This window comes from Zingiber officinale, chromosome 5A, assembly GCF_018446385.1.
Source record: "Zingiber officinale cultivar Zhangliang chromosome 5A, Zo_v1.1, whole genome shotgun sequence".
NCBI lineage: Eukaryota > Viridiplantae > Streptophyta > Magnoliopsida > Zingiberales > Zingiberaceae > Zingiber > Zingiber officinale.
In genome coordinates, this window is record NC_055994.1 from 148355249 (window position 1) to 148377125 (window position 21877).

At 36.9% G+C, this 21877-nt stretch overlaps 1 protein-coding gene across 1 annotated transcript in view; it reads right to left on the reverse strand.

Moving 5' to 3' along the window:
* The window catches only part of LOC121980158, a 34600-nt gene extending 13732 nt beyond the window's left edge, over positions 1–20868 (reverse strand). Inside the window, exon 1 of the mRNA XM_042532121.1 lies at positions 20677–20868. Coding sequence (XP_042388055.1) covers positions 20677–20868 — 192 coding nt within the window. The remainder of the gene's footprint in view (positions 1–20676) is intronic.
* Between the last annotated feature and the right edge of the window lie 1009 nt (positions 20869–21877).

Genomic DNA, 21877 nt, shown 5'->3' on the forward strand with positions numbered 1-21877 from the left:
TTAGATTTTTAAAAGTTATGTTATATATATATATATAATAAATTATCACATATTTTTATTTTCTAGTTAGTTTTTATAATTTAAAATAAGAATTTTGTTTATCACATAGAGGATATTTTTGATAAAAAAAATTTCGTCTAATCCTGAAATCAAACAAAACCTCACCTTTTTAAAGTTTTCTGATTCTGTGTTTGAGTGCCTAAGCGGTCCGGGTGCCCAGGCGATCCAGGCACTCGGACCAGAAAAATCATCCATAAGCCTATATGGAGCGCGTCGATTGCCCGGGACACGTGGTCCAGGCTCCCGGAGGGGTTCTAGGTCCCCAGAACAGCCTATATAAGCAGCATTTGACCAGGGGCTACACAACAACATTCATAATGACTTCTGCACTTGCGCACTACTTCGATAAAGCCTCTTGACGCCCGAAAGCTGTTTCGATGATGACTACGCTGAAGATCTAATAATCCAAGTCGTCGGTATTGTTTTATTTAAAAATTACTTGTACTACAATTGTAAATCTCTTTGTAATTTTCGATTGATTAGTGGATTGCCCATTGAAACCACTCTCATGCGCGGGTCTTGGAGTAGAAGTCGCCACGGGCTCCGAACCATGTAACTCTTGGTGTTCATGATTGCTTTCTTTCTGTCTTGTCTTTCTTATTCCGCTGTGTTATACTCGAACAATTTCAAATGAACGTGAAAGCCACGAGTGCTATTAACCCCCCCTCTCTAGTGCAATGATCCTACAATTGGTATCAGAGCGGGGTCTCTTTGAATTGGTGAAACTACCATTCAAGCAAGTTTTTTTCGTCGTATTAGTTTTTAAATTTTCTTGGAGTCGATCGGAATTAGTACATTTGTCTCATTCGGATAAGTTTTATCACAATCGAGCTTTCTTCTCAAAACTAGTGCAACACCACTCGAGTTCGTTTATTTGATTAATACTTTATTCCACACTACTAAGCCAAGACCTAGTCTTGGGATGAGTTCTTTTTTGTTGTTTGTGCAAGAATAATTTTTATGGCCTACCAAGAGGGGTATAGCACTGCACACCCTCCCCTCTTCACCGGCGAAGACTTTGGCTATTGGAAAAGCCGAATGGAGTACCACCTAAAGACACAAGTCGAGATGTGGATAATCATCTAGACGGGATTCGCATATCCTACCGAAGATGGAGTCCTCGACCCGTGCGACAAATGGGATGCACCAACTAGAAAGAAGATCAATGTTGACGCCAAAGCTACTCAGACTCTATAATTCGGCTTGGCAAAAGAAGAGCTGAACCAAGTCGGTTAGTTTTCAAGCGTGAAAGAATTATGGGAAAAGTTGATTGAGCTGTACAAGGGAACTTCCGACACGAAGGTAAGCAAACGTGATTTGATATTAAATAAACTTTATAATATAAAAATGTAGGAAGGTGAATCGGCAAGTCAACTTCACGCACGCATCCAAGACCTCCTCAACGGTCTCACGCAATTGGACAAAAGGTGAAAAATTACGACGTCATTGGGTATGCACTTAATGCATTTCCGAGGAACACTTTGTGGGCATCCATGGTAGATGCTTACATTTAAAGATCTTTTGCAAATTAAATTAGATGAATTATTTTCTGAATTTGAACTTCACGAACAGACTAATGCACTACCGGTCGAGAAAGGTATTACTTTGGTCGTAGGTACAACTAAGATGCGGGAACCAAAAGTAAAGCGCAGAACCAAACCTGAGTCCGAAGATGAACCGGACTCAGAAGATGACGATGACGAGATCACTGCCGAGCTCATCAACCTTGTACGAAAACTCTACAAGAAGAAGAAAGGATTCACCAAAAAGAACATCAAGAAGGTGATCCAATCAAAAATAGTGCAACCGAGTCCAAAAGCTAAGTCCAAAGTAACTTGCTATGGCTACAAAAAAAAAGGGATACATCAAAACCAATTGTCCGAACCAGAAGGAAACAAAGAAGCAACAGAAGAAAAAGGCACTACAGGCAACATGGGATGAATCCTTTTCAGAAGATTCTGGTGAAGAGGTTGAATAGACAAGTGATAACCATGATTTTGTTATATTATTTTGACTCATAATGCATGTTTTTATTGGTCTATTCATAGCTTAAACTCATGATTACTCTACATTTCATAAATTGCATGTGATATTGGACCTAATTACAAATTAGTCTATTTTCATGGCATTTGATGCTAATATTTGTTTATTATTTTGTAGGCATCAAAAGGGTCATGAACCCGATCAGATCATGTCACATTTGGGCTCAAATCGAGGGTTAAATGAGGAGATCAAGCCTTGGAGTGTTTTGGACCTTCCATTGAAGATCAAGCAGATCGGAGCCATCCATTGAAGATCCGGTTCATCCAACCTAATGAGGAGTAGATCTGGATCGTAGATGAAGATCAGTACTTCTGGATCATATTTTAGGCGATTTTCTACCATTGATCAAGCTCCGAAGCATCTCAGCCGTTGGATCAGATCTGAGGAGATTTAAAACCCGCGAGAAGCTACAATGCTTCCTGGGCTCGGCGTCGCGATTTCTCTACTGTGCATTCTTCTTCTTCTTCGCGCGATGGCCGCAACTCCCTTCCACATTCCAGATCCGTGAGCAGTCCTTCTTCGTCGCTGACGATCATCCGGCTACCAGTGTTCGTCGTCCGAGGTCAGATCGCGAACAAGGGTGTTTCTCAGTCCGTGATCTTGATTCTGCTTTCCTTCCGCGATCAAGGCAGAGGGCGTTTCCCATGCTCTGCGATCTCATCAGCCACCGGAGCTCGAAGGGAGATCCCAGAAGCATCGGGATTTCATTCCATCTTCATTCCATCTGCTGAATTTGCACCGATCTGATCAATTGGCCGAGTGATGCAAAATTCCAGAGTCGAGCTACTGATTTCGTGCGATGTGAGTGTTACCCGATCCGTGAGCCCGAAGGGCGGTTTCCAGAGGCTATGATTGGTGAGGATGCATTAGTTGGAAGCTTAGTTCTTTGTCGATGGTCACCCGAAGGGTGTTCTCCAGAGGTGGCTCTGTTTCTGGCAGAATGAGGAAGATTTGATCCAGTTTTGGTTTGTGGAATGTTTAGGATTTTAGATTTCTTTGATTTTGTCTTTGAATTGTGCTCGAATTTGCTCAGATCTGAAGATTTGATTTCTTTTCCTTACATCTCTTCTTTGATTCAGTTTATTGCAACTTATATATGATTTTCTTTGCTGAAATCCCAGTTATGTTCTGATACTAACCTAGTTTTGCAATTCAGATTTGATTTCTCAGTTTTGCTACTTGTTTCTTTGAATTTCTTCAATCCGAATCTTGTTTAACTACTGGATTAGTTGGCAACCAGTTTGTGCTTTTGAATGAGATGTTCTTATTGTCAAGTTTATTAGTTTCGGTTACTGTAGTTAGCAAGATTTTATTATCTGCATGGAATCTATTGTTGCTGTGATGAAGTTGAATTTGTGTATGCTCAACTTGAGGAGTTGATTGTTTACCTTTGTCCAATGTTGTAGAGAATGAGCCTTTGAGCTTAGTTGTTGAATTAGATTGTAATTGTGTATTAGATGAAATTTAGACATCTACAAGTTGTTTTTACTATTGAGTTTCCTTATTATTATTATGATGAGTTGAAGATGTGAGAATCAATTGATTGGATTTAGTGATACATTTGAATCTGAATTTAATTGATACAAGGCTGTTGAAATGAGTGTATCATGTTTAGATGAGAATTACATTTCTAGATTCATTTTAATTTGTTCCAATGAACTTTTGTAACCTAGATGTATTCAAGTTAGAATTAGATTTTGATTGGAACCAATTCTAGGATTTTCACACATTTACTAGTTATCCTTGGAAAAATACGACTTGGGACTCCATACTACACGAGTTTTATTTAGTTCAGTCGAGTTCCAATCTTTATCAATTTGGGGTGCCTCGTGACATGCAAAAAGATTGACACCAACAAGCTTCCTCGCACTTACGGCCTAAGAATAAGTCGACAAATTTGAAACCGAGAGCGAGTTGGAAACCAAGTCCGAGAGAAGCCACGGATCCATATCCGTTTCCGAAGGGCCTAACCCCACTATAAGTTCTTCTCAAATAAATAAACTACATAACTTAGTAAACTATCTCATGCATAAGCTAACCAAATCCAACGTCTAGGTCAAGTCACTCCAAAAGGAGATAACAACCCTTAAGGAAGTGACTAACCCAAGCTCCTTGACTGAATCTTTTCAGAATGGAACTTCAATTCAAGTCCAACTACTTGAGGAAGAAAATTCGAGTCTAAAAAATCAAGTCAAGGAACTGAAGGATACATTGGAATGATTCACCTTGGGTTCCAAGAATCTTGATCTGATTCTTGTAAAAAATAAAGAACCGTATACAATCGATCTGAACTTGGATATAAGGCTAAACATAAATTTAAATCATATGTATCTCTTGTTAATCATACCAATAGAAGATTAGTTCAAGCATGGGTCCCCAAGTCGAACTTGATTAATCAAGTTGGACTTTGTCAATATTGGATTTCCAAGGATCAAATCCACTACTTGATAGACCGTATCGAGGCTATGATCCAGGGGAAGCCAATAGAAAGACCATTTTTATCATTAGATAGACTTATTTGAAGCTTGCTTTAATGCTTTCACTATACTATACATGTTTAGATTATGGTAGATAAGGACCTAGGCTTCATTCACACTTGACTAGTTAGACTTAGGATTTTCAGAAAAGAAATTAAATATTCAATTTCTTTGAAAGACTTTCTCTAAAAGTGGTTGATAATCCAAGAACCAAGAAGGTCTAGTGCCTCATCACAGCTTGAAAGTCAATCATTGAAATAAATATTTAATTGACTAACTGTTAAATCTTAATCTAACTCAAATGTAAATCAATCCTTAGATAATAATCTAAATTGAAGATAAAATTAACCATCTCACAAAAACTTATAAGGTTCCCTGATTAACAATTTAGAAAAGGGTAAGATGGACTTAGGTAAAATTTAGTTCAAACTTAATCAATTAACTTAATAAATCAATCAAGCTCAAACTTAAATAATTAACTTAATTAATCAAACTCAAACTTAATCAATTAATCAAGTTCAAACTTAATCAATTAATCAATTAACTTAATAAATCAATCAAATTCAAACTTAATCAATTAACTTAATCAAACTCAAACTTAATCAATTAATAAATTAACCTAATTAATCAAGTTCAAACCTAACCAGTTAATCTATAAATTAATCAAATTCAAACTCAATAAATTAATCAATTAACCTAATTCAAATATAATCAATTAACTTAAAATTAATCAATAAAACTAAATCAAACTCAAAATTAATTACAATTAAAATTAAATCAAACTTAAGTGAAACTCAATCAACTATCTCACTATCACCCATAGGTATAACATGATTAACAACCTATACCGGGTGAGATGGAGAATAAGGGGTTAAACTCAATCAATTTATTTTACAATCCTTTTAAATTGGATCTAAATCAAATACTTTATGTGTAGGAACATAACGATTTGGACCAATGGATGTTGGATAGTGGATGCTTCAGAAACATGATTAGAGACTGATTGAAGTTCACCAAGCTAAAATTCAAAAACCTAGGGTCAGTTACATTCGGCAACGATGGAACATTTAAGGTAATCAGAATAGGTAATATCAAACTGAGTTCCAATTTTATTTTTTGAAAAGTTTTATTAGTTAATAAATTAAATTTTAACTTACTTAGCATAAGTCAGTGTGACTCTGGATACTTAGTAACGTTTTTAAACTCTGAATGCTTAATTAAGAATGTCGAAAATCTTGAAATACCACTTAAGGAAATTAGGAAAAAGAATTTCTACACAATTAACCTGCCAATCTCCTCACTCAAGTGTCTTTTGACACAACAAAAGAAAACTAAGTTGTGGCACAAAAGATTGAGTCACACTCATATCAGACTTATTTCAAAAATGAGTCAAAATGGCTTAGTTAGATGCCTACCCAAATTTAAAAATTTAGAAAATACAATCTATAATGCTTGTCAATAAGGTAAACAAACTAAGTCAACCCACAAATCAATAAACCTGAATCGAACTAACTCAATATGTGAGCTTCTACACTTAGACCTATTTGATTTACATGGAGCCAAGTCACTAAGCAGAAACCAATACTGTTTAGTCATAATTGATGATTATTCAAGATTTACTTGGGTAAAATTTTTAAAAACTAAAGATGAAACCCTTGAGATCTTTAATATCTTTTGCAAGTTAATAGAAAATGAAAAAGACATCAAAATTAAAAGAATTAGAAGTGACCATAGAGGGGAATTTGAAAACCATAGGTTTAACAAATTTTGTCAAACTAATGGATACAATCATGAATTTTCATATCCTAGAACCCCCCCAACAATATGGTCTAATTGAACAAAAAAATAGAATATTACAAGAGATCGCTAGAACCATGTTAAACGAATATAACCTAAGTAACCAATTTTGGGCTAAAGCGATAGATACAACATGTTATATTCAAAATAGAATATTAATCAATAAATTTTAAAATAAAACTTCGTATGAAATATACTACAATAAAATTCCTAGCTTAAGTTATCTAAAAGTATTTGAATTTAAAGTCCACATACTAAACACTAAAGATTATTTAGGTAAATTTATATCAAAATTAACAATAGGAATCTTTTTAGGGTACTCTATAACCAGTTGGCTTATAGAGTTTATAATAAAAATACCTTAAAAGTTGAAGAAACAACGAACGTAATTTTTGATAAAGAAAACAACCTACATGACTTAATCAAAGAAAATAGTCAAATTATAAGAAATACAGAAGATGATTAAATTAGAACTGAACCAAAAGAATCACAAGAACCAATTGTTGACCCTAATTTAAGACTTTCTAGAATAAGTTCCCATCTCCCATCTGACCAAATTTTGGATGATCCAACCCTAGGAGTTCGAATTCAATCATCATATAGAAACCTAAGTCAAATAACTCTAATTTTCAAAATTAAACCCAAGACTATAGAAGAAGTCTTACCTGACCAAGACTGGATAATTGCAATGCAAGAGAAATTAGCTCAATTTTAAAGAAATCAAGTCTGAGAACTTGTACCTAAATCCACAAGTAAATCCATAATTGACATTAAGTAGGTATTAGAAACAAACTAGATGATAAAGGTGAAATAGTAAGAAACAACGCTAGACTAGTAGCAAAGGGGTTCAGCCAAATAGACGGGTTAGATTATAATGAAACCTATGCACCTATGGCTAGACTTGAATCCATCAGGATGCTGTTAGCCTATGCAGCACATAAAGGATTCAAGTTATACCAAATGGATATAAAATCTGTATTTCTAAATGGGTTCATCAAAGAAGAATTTTATGTAAATTAACTCCCAGGTTTTGAGGATTTAGACAATCCAAACCATGTTTTTAGATTAAAGAAAGCTTTATATGGACTAAAATAAGAACATAGGGCCTATATGAATGACTGTCAACCTACCTAATATCCAAAGAGTTTAACCAAGGTCAAATAGATCAAACTTTATTTGTTAAAACCTTAGAAACAGATATTTTTATAGCGCAAATTTATGTAGATGACATAATTTTTAGCTCAGTCAATACTAAATTTTTAAAAGAATTTACTAAATTAATGGAAAGTGAATTGGAAATGAGCCTAGTAGGAGAACTTAATTTTTTCTTAGGCTTACAAATAAAATAAACAAAGGAAGGAATTTATATTGTTCAAACTAAATATGCTAAGGAATTAATTAAGAAGTTTGGAATGGAAAATTCTAAAAATATAAATACTCCAATGGCAACTAATGTTAAAATTAACTTTGACTTAAAAGGAAAATCAGTAGACTTAAAATATTATAGAAGTGCAATAGGAAGTCTACTATACCTAATTACAAGTCGACCTGATATTTTCTTTGCAGTAGGTATGTGTGCTAGGTACTAATCTTGTGTAAAAGAATTACACTTAACTAATGTAAAAAGAATACTTAGATACATTAAGAGAGCCCTAAGTGTAGCCCTTTGGTACTATAGAACTAGCACGTTTGACTTAGTTGGGTACTCTGACTCAGACTATACTGGGTACAAACTAGATAGAAAAAGTACAAGTAAAAGTTATCAATTTCTAGATCAATGCCTAGTAAACTGGTCAAGTAGAAAGCAACACTGTGTTACATTATCCACTATTGAAAGCAAAGTACATAGCCATGGGAGAATGTGCATCTCAATTATTATGGATGAAAAGATTATCAATTAGAATATAAAAATATAAAAATTTCAATTGATAACATAAGCTCAATCAATTTAACTAAAAATTTAATCCACGACTCAAGGACTAAACACATAGAAGTCAAACATCACTTTGTAAGGGATCATGTAGCTAAGGGTGACATTGTACTTGACTATGTTGAGTCCAAGTCAAACCTAGCTGACATTTTCACAAAATCCTTACCTGAACTTGAGTTCAGTACACTTAGAAGACAATTAGGTATGTGCCTAGTAGAATAGGTACTAAACTGTCAAAATTATTTCTTTATAATATTACTTTTTTTTTCAAAAAGTTATGATTTTTTTTAATCAGCTTAGTTTTAAAATTCTAGAAAAAATTACTTTATTAAAAATTCCCAAATTTTACTAGTATTTTCAAAAGATTGGACTTAGCCTAGATATTTACCCCTTAGAAAGTATGTACCCATAGGGTTCAGCCAAAGCATCTCATAAGCACACTAGGAATACCTTGCTTGTGTATGAAAAATACTTAGAATGGAGTGAGATGCATAGGGTACTGCCTGGACTTCAGAATGCTTATGTCTGTGCATCAAGATAAGTTCGGGCAATAAATACCAAGTTAAATTGATCAAGTTAAGTTATCCACTTTAGTCAATCTAACTGGAATACTTGCTTAACTTGACTAACCAAGTGAAAACTTTATCTAATGGCGAACAGCTAGTAGCTAAAGGTTAGACACTTGTTTAAGGAAAGTAAATAAAATGTTTTGAGGGTTTTTTTTTTTACTTTGAACTCTCATGCTTGGACTCTAGGACCCAAAAAATTAAATAATTTCATAATTTTTTTTAGCATTAATCAAGGGGGAGTGAAAGGACTTAGGTTCAATTAAATATTTTTTGGTTAAATATTTTCTCAAAATTAAAGTTTTTTAATTACTCTCAAAATTAAATATTCTTTTAAGTTAAAGCATTTTCCTTAAGTTATTTTTTTTGGGTTTAATTATTTTTGGAAAGAAAGTCTAACTATTTTTGAAAAGCAACTTTAAACATTTTATTTAAAAAGGAAGTTCAAATATTTCTATATGGAAAAATAAATTTTTGAAAAAGTACTTTTAACTAAGTTTTTATATACTTTACTAAGATTTTTTTAATTCCTTTCAAAAAAAAAAAAAAACTAAGTATTTAACTAAGTGTTGATAAAGCTAACTATTTTTAAGTATTCATTTTCTTAGCTAAGTATTTTTTGAAGGAATTTTTTTTAAAGCTAAGATTTATCCAAGTTTTTTGAAAAAACTAAGTATTTAGTTAAATTTTTTAAAAGAAAATCTTTTCTAACACTAAGCACTTAGTTAAACTTTTTATTCTCTCAAAAGCTATGTATTTTAAATCCCTTTTAGGCTAAATTTGTTTAAAGGGATAAATTCAAAGGAGCTTCAAATATAAATTTCGAAAGAAATTAAGAGTTAGTATTTTTTTTCTTCTTGCTTTTCTATCTAACTTAGTATCCTTTTGATTACGTCAAAGGGGGAGAGCAAGTTAAATGTTAGAAAGACAAAGTTAAGTTAAACATAAAACTTTTGATTAAAGGGGAGTATAAGCGAGATTTTTTTTCAAAATTGCATAAGTTCTTTTGATTGTTTCACTTATGCTCATGCTTAAGTTATTTACATTATTGTTATGTTTTACTTAACTTTGAACCAGGTTACCATAATAAAAAACGGAGGAGATTATTGGTGCAGGGAGCACCAGACGATCGAACCTAAGTTTTGATTATGGGAACGAGTCAAAGTTAAGGTTACTTGATATCTAACAAGGTTGAATGAGCTTGCAGGAAAGTCCTAAGTATTCTTAGGCGCAGGTGGAAAATCTTAGGGGGAGGTAACCCTAAGTGGTGGAAAGTCCTAACTGCGGTTAGGTAAGGCGAAGTCTTGGCGGGTCAAGCACTTTGGGTGAAATCCTAGAGTCGGGGTCTCTAAGTGAAAATCCTAGTGGTTGCGGACTAGCTGGAAGTCTGGACGGGTCATGGAGTGGACGTTCAACATGAAAACCTGAAGTCTCGGATGCTGAGCAAAAGTCCAGATGGTCATGGAGGACCGATCTGGCAAAAGGTAAACTCTCCTGAGAGGAGTAGGTGAGGACGCGTTCCCCCGAATAGGGAACAATAAGCGTCGGTTCGACCTAGAGTTTCAGCGAAACTCAAAATAAGAACCGGACAGTCAGATGCTGTCAAATTCATATTATATATTGCCTGGACTAACTTTGTTTTGCAAGAAAAAAAGGGAGGTTGAAAAAGTTGGTTCGGGCGCTCGGACCCGAAAAATCATCCATAAGTCTACATGGAGTGCGTCGATTAGCCGTGACACATGGTCCAAGCATCCAGAGGGATTCCAGGCTCCCAGAACAGCCTATATAAGCAGCATTCAACCGGGGGCTACACAACAATATTCAGAATGACTTCTGCCATTGCACGCTGCTTTGATAAAGCCTCTCGACGCCCGAAAGCTGCTCCGACGAAGACTACGCTGAAGATCTATTTCTCCAAGTCATTGATATTATTTTATTTAAAAATTACTTGTACTACAATTGTAAATCTCTTTGTAACTTTCGATTGATTAGTGGATTGCCCATCGAAAGCACTCTCATATGCGGGCCTTGAAGTAGGAGTCGCCACAGGCTCTGAACCAAATAACTCTTCATGTTCGCGATTGCTTTCTTTTTGTCTTGTCTTTCTTATTCCACTGCGTTTTACTCGAACGATTTCAAACAAACGTGAAAGCCACGAGTGCTATTCACCCCCTTCTAGCGCAATAATCATACATGATCATTACTTGGTAATCATCAATTATCTAAAATAGATAAAAATTTTGTTGATTACTTTAGATGGATAACTAAAGTTTTCCAGGATAATTCCAAACCAAATGCACTTAAGATTCTTATTAATACTTTTTTAGAAGTATTATTAGCATTTTAATTATAAATTATACTTTTATTATAACTTTTGTCACTAAATAATTGGATACCACTGTGTTGATATATACAAACAACCCACATTTGACGCTGTATTGATTATAAAAAAAAGTCAAATTGATATATATGATATTTTTTATTTCAATCGGAGTATTAGTTGTATGGATTATATTGAATATAAGTTTGATATGATGTTTTTTATTGATATAAAAAATAAATCAAATTGATATGATGTTTTTTATTGGATTATAAAAAAAAATATGTTTTTGATTGGATTATAAAAAAATTCACACAATGTTTTTTATTTCAAATCACATTGTATTTCCAATTCTAAGTACATTCCATAATCTTAAAAATTCAGTTTACGCTAGTTCTGGTTCTATAGAATTTTTTTATTAATTATCAAAGTAAATTAGAAAGTATACATGGTGGATAGTCCAAATATCCTTTGATTTCGTATTCTATTTAGAAGAATTTTTTTTATAAATATATTATAGTTAGGGATAATTTAAATGTCCTATCATGATATAATAGTCCCAGAGACACCTTAAATATTTATAAAGACCTGTAACCAAGTGAATTTCACGGCAGAAAAGTATGTCATTTCTTCGTATACTACATTAGTGCAATCAAATTATTGATAAATGAAAACAGTTCTATTGCAGGACTATAAGAGTTCAACAATCACCATGCAACTCTCTGAACTTTTCAGTCATAAGTCAGAGCGCAAAGGCATGTTGGAAGAATTAATCGGAGAGAAGTAGTAGTAAAAATAGTGACTAAGGAGACACAACGATCAAACTGCAAGAACGTATAAGAGCTGTCTCTAGCTGGTTGAGAAGCCTTTTTGCAAGTAATTATCACAAGTTCGTCTGGAAAAAATAAATCTTGCTTCTTTTATCTTTTTATCTTAGTTGCATTATAATGAAATTTAGTTTGGTCATTTATATGGGATATAACGAGCGAACCCAAGAGATAAAGTGATGATGATAAGGCCAAGGTGACGTAGCGGCAAAGTCAATAGAAGAAAACATTTCTCATATTCACCCGTCATTAGGGCTGTCAAGTCTAGCCCGGCTGGGTTACAAGCCGGGCGAGCAGTGACCGATCGGCCCTTAAGCCGGTCAAATATATGGAGCATAGTACTCTACCTAAAAGATAACACGTCTGGTCATTCAATAGTCGACTGGGTCTTGAAGCGGTTGGCCTTCTAGGCTGGCCGGCATGTCCAATCCATCTCACAATCAACCAGTCATAGAGTTAGTTAGAGTATGGGTCGGCCTCCTCGAGGCTCACGAATCTCTGTATGCACACCCGACTGGATAAAAGGCTGGCCAAGTTTGAAGTATTTAGCCCCATATTGTTACCTGGACGGATTTCTAGCAAAGTCCCCGCCAGGCGAAAGGTCGGCCGGATTTGAAGCACTTATCCTCATATTATTACTGGGACGGATGTCCGACAAAGCATAGGTTATCAAATAGACTTCCAAGAAGCACATGACATCATATTATTTCTCAAACGAATTTCTAACATGACCAAGACATTATATTATTCTTCGAATGAATGCCTCATTGCTATGTAGAGCATAACTGAGCGGCTTAGTGCCGAGACAGATATAAAGGTGGATATATTGGTCGGCCAAGATACATGCAGTATAATACATACCAGAATAGACTATATAGAATGTAACTGAGCAGCTCAATAGAGAAGGCCGACCTTAAGGACCGACCAAGATATACTCAGCAGACAATATCTTAACAACTTGTCAGAATAACAACTATGTTAGAATATTCTTCTGAAAATTTCTTTGAAGACTATCGTGTCTCCCATCAACAAACCATTTATAACAACATATTCCTTTATTAACCTCAATAGTAACAGAAACTATAAAAAATAAAAGAGGTATACATATAGATAAATGAAAGATTCCTTTTGCCACTGATACGGTTGGTAATGGAGGGTCCCATGAGGAAAGGGTTGGAAAAGTCAAGGCCATATGGCGGTCAAAAGTCAAGAGGACGTGGTGGTCAATAGTCAAGGTGATGTAGCAGTCAAGAGTCAGGCTGACGGGGCGGTTAAAGGCAAGCAGGGGTGATAGTCAGAGGTCAGGCAGGCTGGTCGATCAAGGGGGCAAAGCCGTCGGAAGATGAGGGAAGACGTCAGGCGGAACACAGGTCACGGGTCGGCATCGGCAGGGCTGATCAGAAGAAGCCCGAGCTACAGACCTGCGGTTAAGGGCCAGGAAGTACAAAGTGTAGGATGCAAGTCGGGATCGGCAGAGCTAAGCGGAGGCCAAGAACTGGAAGTACAGATCACGGGTCGGCATCGGCAGGGCTGATCAGAAGAAGCCCGAGCTACAGACATGCGGTTAAGGGCCAGGAAGTACAAAGCGTAGGATGCAAGTCGGGATCGACAGAGCTAAGCAGAGGCCAAGAACTGGAAGTACAGATCACGGGTCGGCATCGGCAGGGCTGATCAGAAGAAGCCCGAGCTACAGACCTGCAGTTAAGGGCCAGGAAGTACAAAGCGTAGGATGCAAGTCGGGATCGGCAGAGCTAAGCAGAGGCCAAGAACTGGAAGTACAGATCACGGGTCGGCATCGGCAGGGCTGATCAGAAGCAGCCCGAGCTACAGACCGGCGGTTAAGGGCCAGGAAGTTCAAAGCGCAGGATGCAGGTTGAAGAGCAGGGTAGCTGTGTCTAGACAGCTAGGGCTGCAGATCTGCGAGTCGGAGGCCTGGAAATACTAACCACAGGTGCAGGCGGGTGCAGGGACACAATGGATCGGATGAGCCAAGTAATACAAGTGTGGAGAATCTCAGCGGTCCGTCGAGGAGAGTCATTACATATCAACAATGCGGGCGAAAACGGAGGTTCCTAAAACGAAAAGATGCCCTCATAACCAGTAGTAGCCTGCCAGTTGTCCCCCACTACAAGACAAAATCCAGGTGCGAAGGCGGAGGTTCCTAAACGGAAAGATGCTTGCGCGACAAATAGCAGCACGACAGGTGTCCAAAACTAGGGGACAAAGCCCAGCGTTTAACGTTTTTTCGGGGAGGATGACAGGCTCCAAAAAGGGAGGGCATAAAAGGCGAGAAATCTCTCGTAGGCAGGTACGCGCACACACTCTCTAGTCACTTTTTTCCACAACTTTTTTCCTTCTTCTTCTCTCTGTTCTTTCTGGGGAAAAAGGACCTGACTTGAGCGTCGGAGGGCCTGATCCGAGGACTTTTTCCCGGGGTTTCGGTCTCTAACGTGAGGGGGGAGATTGTCTGAGTGTGTGCAGGGTCCTGCAGCAGCGTTAGCCACCCGTGGGAGTCGAATCGTCTTCTACGACCTTCCGTCAACCATCGGGACACCTCGACCGGCCTCCGTCCGACTCAACCTCCGGACGGGATCAACCACCTTTTACCTAACAAAGTCTGACATATTTTCCCACCTCACGATTGAGAAGGTTATATGAGGAGGTATATAAAGAGGAGTCCTCTATGTGGTGAAGGTACATTCTCTAAATATCTGTAACTTTACTCTCATGCACATGTTCTTGCTTTTCTTCATTCACCCATCTGGACTTGTATTGACTTGAGCATCAGAGGGTCTTCACCAGGGACTCTCCCTATTACTTTTAGGCGCTAACATCTTGTTGGCTCGTCTCCCTTGTGCACAGGAGCAGAAGAAAGCCTTTCCGTAAAGTAAAAGATCTTCCATTAGTCAACCGCCAAGCCACCGTGCCCATCGCGTCATCTCTGTAGTTTTCAGACAGAATCAAATTTGACACTATTTGTGGGAACTTTTGCCTGAATCTACAGATTAGAGATGGAAGAAACTGGAAGACTTACCACCTTTACCTTAATGTCAGAAGATCTGGATATGCTCATCAATGCCCGATCGAAAAAATTATTGCAGCAACAACAAATAGCTGTATTATATTGGTGGTACTACGCCACTACCAAATCCCGTCACATCCACAACAACCCATTAGAGGGAGAGAGGAGTCAGGGAGGAAGGTCCCGCTCATCTGCTACTGGCGTAGATCTTACTTGCCAGTTCCATGCCATCGAGCACTTTTCTGCACACCATCGGGCACTATTAAATTGGTTCTTTTATTAAGTTTGAAAAATAATTAGATCAATTTTTCATTAAATAATTTTTCAGGGAGCAATTTTTTTTTTAAAAAAATCATTTTTATTTAAAAAATCAATTCGGTTGTTTTGATTTTAATAACAAACTTCAATAGGTGAAAAAAAATTGACTAACTCAATCTCAAATAGTTTTCATTCAGTTCAATTCTAACATAATCGATGCAAAATGCAGGTTCCACTGTCTCTAGGGAATTCTCGGATAATTGCAACTATTAGTCTGGTTTAAATCGATTTACATGCCCTAGTCAGTATTGAAGTATAATCCATAGATGTGAATATATAATTCTTCTATATAAAAGAGAGGATCTCTTTTATATGGATATATATACTTGAAATGATCCAGGCCATGTAGAATGGATTCAATATCACAGTGGAACGTTGGGTTTGGCCACGATAAGAATTCATTTTGGCCGAATGATTCCATTGCAAAACTTAGATTGAAATTTAATAAAATTTTCTCAAACAAGATGAAATGCAAGTTAAAAAAAAGCTATTATGAATTTATTAATGAACCTAATACAATTTATTCCACACAAGATTGATATTACTTTGTCAAACCTCCGACTCCTTCATAAGCAAAAACATATTTATCATTAATGATACAGTGAACAAAATGGAACCCTGAATCGAGCCAAAGTCCAGGAGATCAGCAGATAGGACAGTCAAAGTTAAGGAGTTGTTAATCCTCGAAGCCAGCGCAGTCGATCGTCTCGGCCGAAAGATTATCCGATCGGACCGTTGGGCCAGTCGGACGTTGAGTCCCTTAGTATTAATGAAGCTCCGAGCCGAGTCAGTATCCATTAGAACCCACTCCTTTTTGTCACTTGGAGATAGTATGGTTAGCTAGCTCAGTTGAGTAATCCAACCGATCGAATCAGACCTATGGTCCGATCGGACAAACTGAAAATTCGGTTCACACTACAAAAAATCAAGAAAATAGCGACTAATTATTAGCGACGAAATTAAATTTCGTAGCTAAATAACGTTATTTGAGACTAAATGTAGTATCGACGCAATTTTTTTAAAAAATATATATATTGGCGACGAATGTAGCAGCGAATTAATTCGCCGCTAAGATATTTGCGACGAAAATTATAAACATCGTCGCTAAGATTTTTTTTTCTTTTAACCCTAAGTCGTCCCTCGACCCAACGCGCCACACCTTTCTTCTCCCAATTCACTCACCTCCGCGACTCTTCCCTCATTCCGGCAGCCTGTCTCCTACGGACGCCCCGAGGCTTCCCTCCTTCCAGCGGGGTGACTCTTCCCTCCTCCCTACTCCGACAATTGTCGCCCTGTTTGTTATTGTTGTGGATTTGTGTTTCTTCCTCTTGATAGAGCTTCGCATCAATTCTCTCCACGAAACAGGTTCGTAATGTAGTATTTATTATACTCATACCTCTCTGCGTCAAAGCTTTCTCTTTTTCATTAAACCACGTGCACTGTTCTGCTTCTCGTTCCCTTAGTTTTTGATTTATTTCGAAAGTACATAGTAGACAGAAGAAGACAATGTTATTTTCGCATAAATAAGAATGCATGGATTGAAACTCAAAACCTTCTAAACCTCACCTGGTTTTTATGGGAAGATGACTGAGAGTAGTTAATGTCAAGTACAGAGAAAGAGAAGGTAGAGGGCATGTAGTGGTTTTACATTTTGTTGTTTGGGGAAGGCAAACTCACATGGTTTAACACATAGTTAATGTCATCTGGGCTCTTTGTGTATTCTTCATCGAGTCTCATATTCTCACACTCCCGAACAAAATGGCTCTGCAGAAAGGAAATATCTAAAAGAGATAAAAGAGAATTACCATAATTGAATTTGATTTGATTTAATGATTTGATCCGGTCAATTCTGGTAATTCTCTTTTATCTCTTTTAATATCGTCATATAATCGAAACTGCCTTAGCTCTTCTTGATGATGCATCAGTTCCACTCAAATTTTGGGATGACGCAGTTCAAACTGCTGTTTATCTTATTAATCGTCTACCTACTCCATTGCTTCACCATAAAAGTCCTATGGAAAAACTCCATAATCAGTCTCCTAACTATACCTTCTTACATATCTTCGGTTGTGCATGTTATCCATGGTTACGACCTTACTCTAAACATAAACTTAATCCTCGTTCTCAACAATGTGTTTTCCTTGGTTATAGTAATTTGCACCATGGGTATTGTTGTCTACATATACCGATAGGGCGCATATATATATATCTTGACATGTTATTTTTGATGAATCTCTGTTTCCTTTTGCAGCCACAACAACAACTCTATCCTCAAGCAGTGGTACCTTTTTACCACCACCTAATATCCCATCTGAATTACCACAGGTTGCTCATCCAATTAAACACACTGGCAATGTAAAAAGAGATGACATCCTGGGTCCTGATCCAGAATTCTCTACATATTCTCCTAGATCACCAGAATTGACCGGAGTTATTACTCCATTAAGAACAGGGCATACTAATGAGAGGAATAATGCTGTGGAAGCTATTCCGTGTCTAATCTCGGAAGCCTCGCCAGCTATGGATAATATAATCTCTAACTCTGGATCATCAAATAATACAAGTCCGTCATCGGAATCACCAAATCAATCTACTTCCTCTTCCTCGTCAACAAGTGATTTGAATGATGGTCCTCCTCGTCAAATGCTTCCCTTAAGTGACATATATGCACGATGCCCTCAAATAACAACTCGACATCCCCTTCCTCGAGCTCTATTGGTTTCTTCCAAGTCTATTGAACCAACTTGTTTTACACAGGCAAACAAGCAACCAAATTGGCGTAATGCAATGACTATATATTTTAATGCACTTCTTCGCAATGGAACACGGAACCTAGTTCCGCGTGCTCCCTCCATGAATGTGGTGGGCTCTAAATGGGTATTTCGTCTTAAGCATCGAGCTGATGGTTCTCTTGAACGACACAAAGCTCGACTCGTAGCCAAAAGATTTAGTCAACAACCAGGTATTGACTTCAATGACACTTTTAACCCAGTCATCAAAATTACATATGTCAGACTATTGTTATCAATAGTTGTTAGTTCTAATTGGCTCGTACGACAAGTAGACATTTCAAATGCGTTTCTCCATGGTCATCTTGAGGAAACTGTTTTTATAGAGCAACCACCTGGGTTCATTCATCCACAATTTCCATCTCATGTTTGTCAACTCAAGAAATCCTTATACGGTCTTCGACAAGCTTCTCGTGCATGGTTTCATCGATTATCTAATTGGTTACAAACTCAAGGATTTTCTGGATCAAAGACTAACTCATCTTTATTTTACAAAAATAATTATGGTTTTATGATATTTTTTCTTATTTATGTGGATGACATCTTGATAATCGATAATTATCACAAGGGTATCACAACTTTATTAAGTCTTCTCAATTAAGAATTTCCTAGTCGAGATTTGGCCGTTGCTCATTTTTTTTCTTTGTATTGATCTTATTCCACGTGAGGATGGTTATCTTCCCTCTAAGAGTAAATACATTATTGGACTTCTTCAAAGAGCCAACATGGATGGGGCACGTCCGGTCTCTACACCAATTGCTGTAAACAACTCTCCATCTTCATCCTCTCCTGCTCTGTCTGATCCACAGATTTATCGAAGCATTGTTGGAGCCTTACAATATGTCACTATCACATGCCCTGATATTACTTTTGCAGTAAATCGTGCTTGTCAATTCATGCATGCTCCAACTGAACAAAATTGGGATAATGTAAAAAGAATACTTCGCTATCTCAAAGGTACTATTCTACATGGTCATCTTGTATATCGCTAATCGTCTCGAGATTTACATGCTTATAGTGATGCGGATTGGTCTAGTTCTCCTGAAGATAGACGCTCTACTACTGGATATGCGATATTTCTTGGCCGAAATCTTATCTCATGGAATTAAAAAAACAACCTACGGTATCTCGTTCAAGCACTGAGGCAGAATATAAAGTTATAGCAAATACAACGTCTGAGATTATTTGGCTTCAATAACTTCTCTCTGAACTTCATCTTGCATCAAATATTGCACCAAAAATTTGGTGCGATAATATTGGAGCAACATATCTCTCAGCAAATCCGGTCTTCCATGCTCATACAAAACATGTAGAAATTGACTTTCATTTTGTTCATGAACGTGTGACAACTCAACAGTTATCAGTCTCTTATATCTCTGTTGAAGATCAAATCGCTGATATCTTTACTAAGCCATTATCTAGACACTGTTTCAATAAGTTAACAAGCAAACTCAATGTTAAAGATCTCCCGTTAAGTTTGTCGGGAGGTAAAAGAGATAAAAGAGAATTACCTGGATTGACCGGATCAAATCACCAAATCAAATCAAATTAAGTATTAGGATTATTTTAATAATTCTGTTATAATTATTATAATAATTCTCAGAATAACTTTTAGAATTACTCTATTATTTATTAATTGGTTAATTGACCAAGTACTTGTTTAAATACTATCTATTGTATTGCTTGGCAAATATCATAATGAACAGTAAGATTTTTTATTTCTTCCACCGCTTCCTATTATTCTTCTAACAGCAGGCCCTCCGACGCTCAAGTCAAGTACTTTTTCCCCAGAATAACAGTAAAACGGGAAAAAAGTAAAGGACGAATGCAAAAAGACGAGTGAGCGTACCTACGTAAGGTAGAGGTCCTCCCTTTTTATATGACTTGGTGTACTTTTGGACCTGATAGGCGTCAGGGAATGTCGAGTGTCAGAATTTGTCTGACGGTGAATGACAGGTGGCCTTCTCCCATAGGCCAGAAGAAGGATCAATGGGCAATGAGCTTAAGACCGTTAGCATATTCCCTGACATGTGCTGATTATTCCCTGACAAACAGTTACGATTACATAGCTTGCTTGTCGTATAGTGCCTAGCCGACCTAGTTGGCTTTATCCTGACTTGAGAGTTCAGCCCTGTAAATCCTGATCCGTGTATATGTGCTTTCCTGAAAATCCTGACCTGTGTGTATGTGTTTTCCTGTAAATCCTGACCTGAGTGTGTAGGCTTGTCAATCCCGACCTGTAACTCCCAACCTGTGTGTATGTGATGTCTTGCAAATCCCGACCTGCGTGCACAGCCCTGTAAATCCTGACCTGTATGTGTAGCCTTGTAAATCCTGACCTGTATATGTAGCCCTGTAAATACCGACCTGAGCATGTAGGCTTGTATTTTCCACCTTCTTGACTTCTGACTGCCACGTCATCTTCACTTCTGACCGCCACATCCCCTTGACTTCTGACTGTCACGTCCCCCTGACTTCTGACCACCACGTCCCCTTAACTTCTGACCGCCACGTCCCCTTGACTTACCTCCACCTCACTTCCCGAGGTCGCACTATCATGCACCGTATCAGGGGTGCATGCCGTGTATGTGGCACGTACAAGCTTCTCAGTAATCGGAGCAACAGATTTTTGCTGTTTTGTGCTGTTGCCTTTCTTTTGGAGGGGGAATAGCTTACTGGTGGTGTCAGTAGCTGGATTTACGAGAGTGAGTGTCTTCATTGTGGCCTTTCATGATCATGACTGAATTTGGTGTGCAGTAGTATCTGTTGTCTGCGTGCCAGAGACAGTATCTGCTGATTTGTTTGAAATTTGGTCCAGCTTTGTTACTCATGGATGTAAATATGACTCTCTAGATTGAGGGGATGAGGGCATAAGTTTGACAGTCGAGTTCAGTTTTGGTTTGAAATAAATTGCTATTGATATGTTGAATTGAGTTGGGTTCTGATCCAGAGAGTAGATTTTTACATATAACTGTAGATTCCCTCAGTAATGCTGTCGTATCTTCGTCAGATTCCCTGAGTCATGCTGATCGTGTCGTGTCATTTAATAATTATGATTTTTAGTTAGTTTAATTATTTGCAAACAGCTTCCATCACATTGAGTCCCTTGTTAGGGCTATTAACACCACCATAAAGATAAATAGTGTTCCATGATAAATTTTTTCCTACAGAAAAATCTCCTGCAACATGTACCTGACCTTTACCTCCAAATCTGGGGGGAAATGTAATTTCTGTAAAGAAATTTATCAAACAAGTAAGTTTTTGTAAGGAGGAGAAAAATACTGGTTGATTTGATACTGACAATTAGCAGTGAGTAAAACTTCATTAAAATTGAAATAATCAAATTAATTCATAAATTTGGTCCGATTTATTAAAAGTTTGGTTTTTTTAACATCTATTATTTTGATTAAATCGGGACCTTTTTGAGTTTTGAAAAATAATTAAATCAATTTTTTATTAAATAATAAATTAAAATTTTAAATTTTTTACTAAACTGATTAATTTTTTTTTTAAAAAAAACATTTTTTTAAAAAAAATCAATTCGGTTGTTTCGATTTTAACAGCAAAATTCAATAGGTTAAAAAAAATATATACTAATTCGATGCAAAGTGCAGGTTCCACCAAACTGTCATAAACGATGCAAAGTGCAGGTTCCACTGTCTCTAGCAGTTTGCAATTATTAACCTAATTCAAATCAATGCACAGGCCCTAGTTAGTGTATATATATA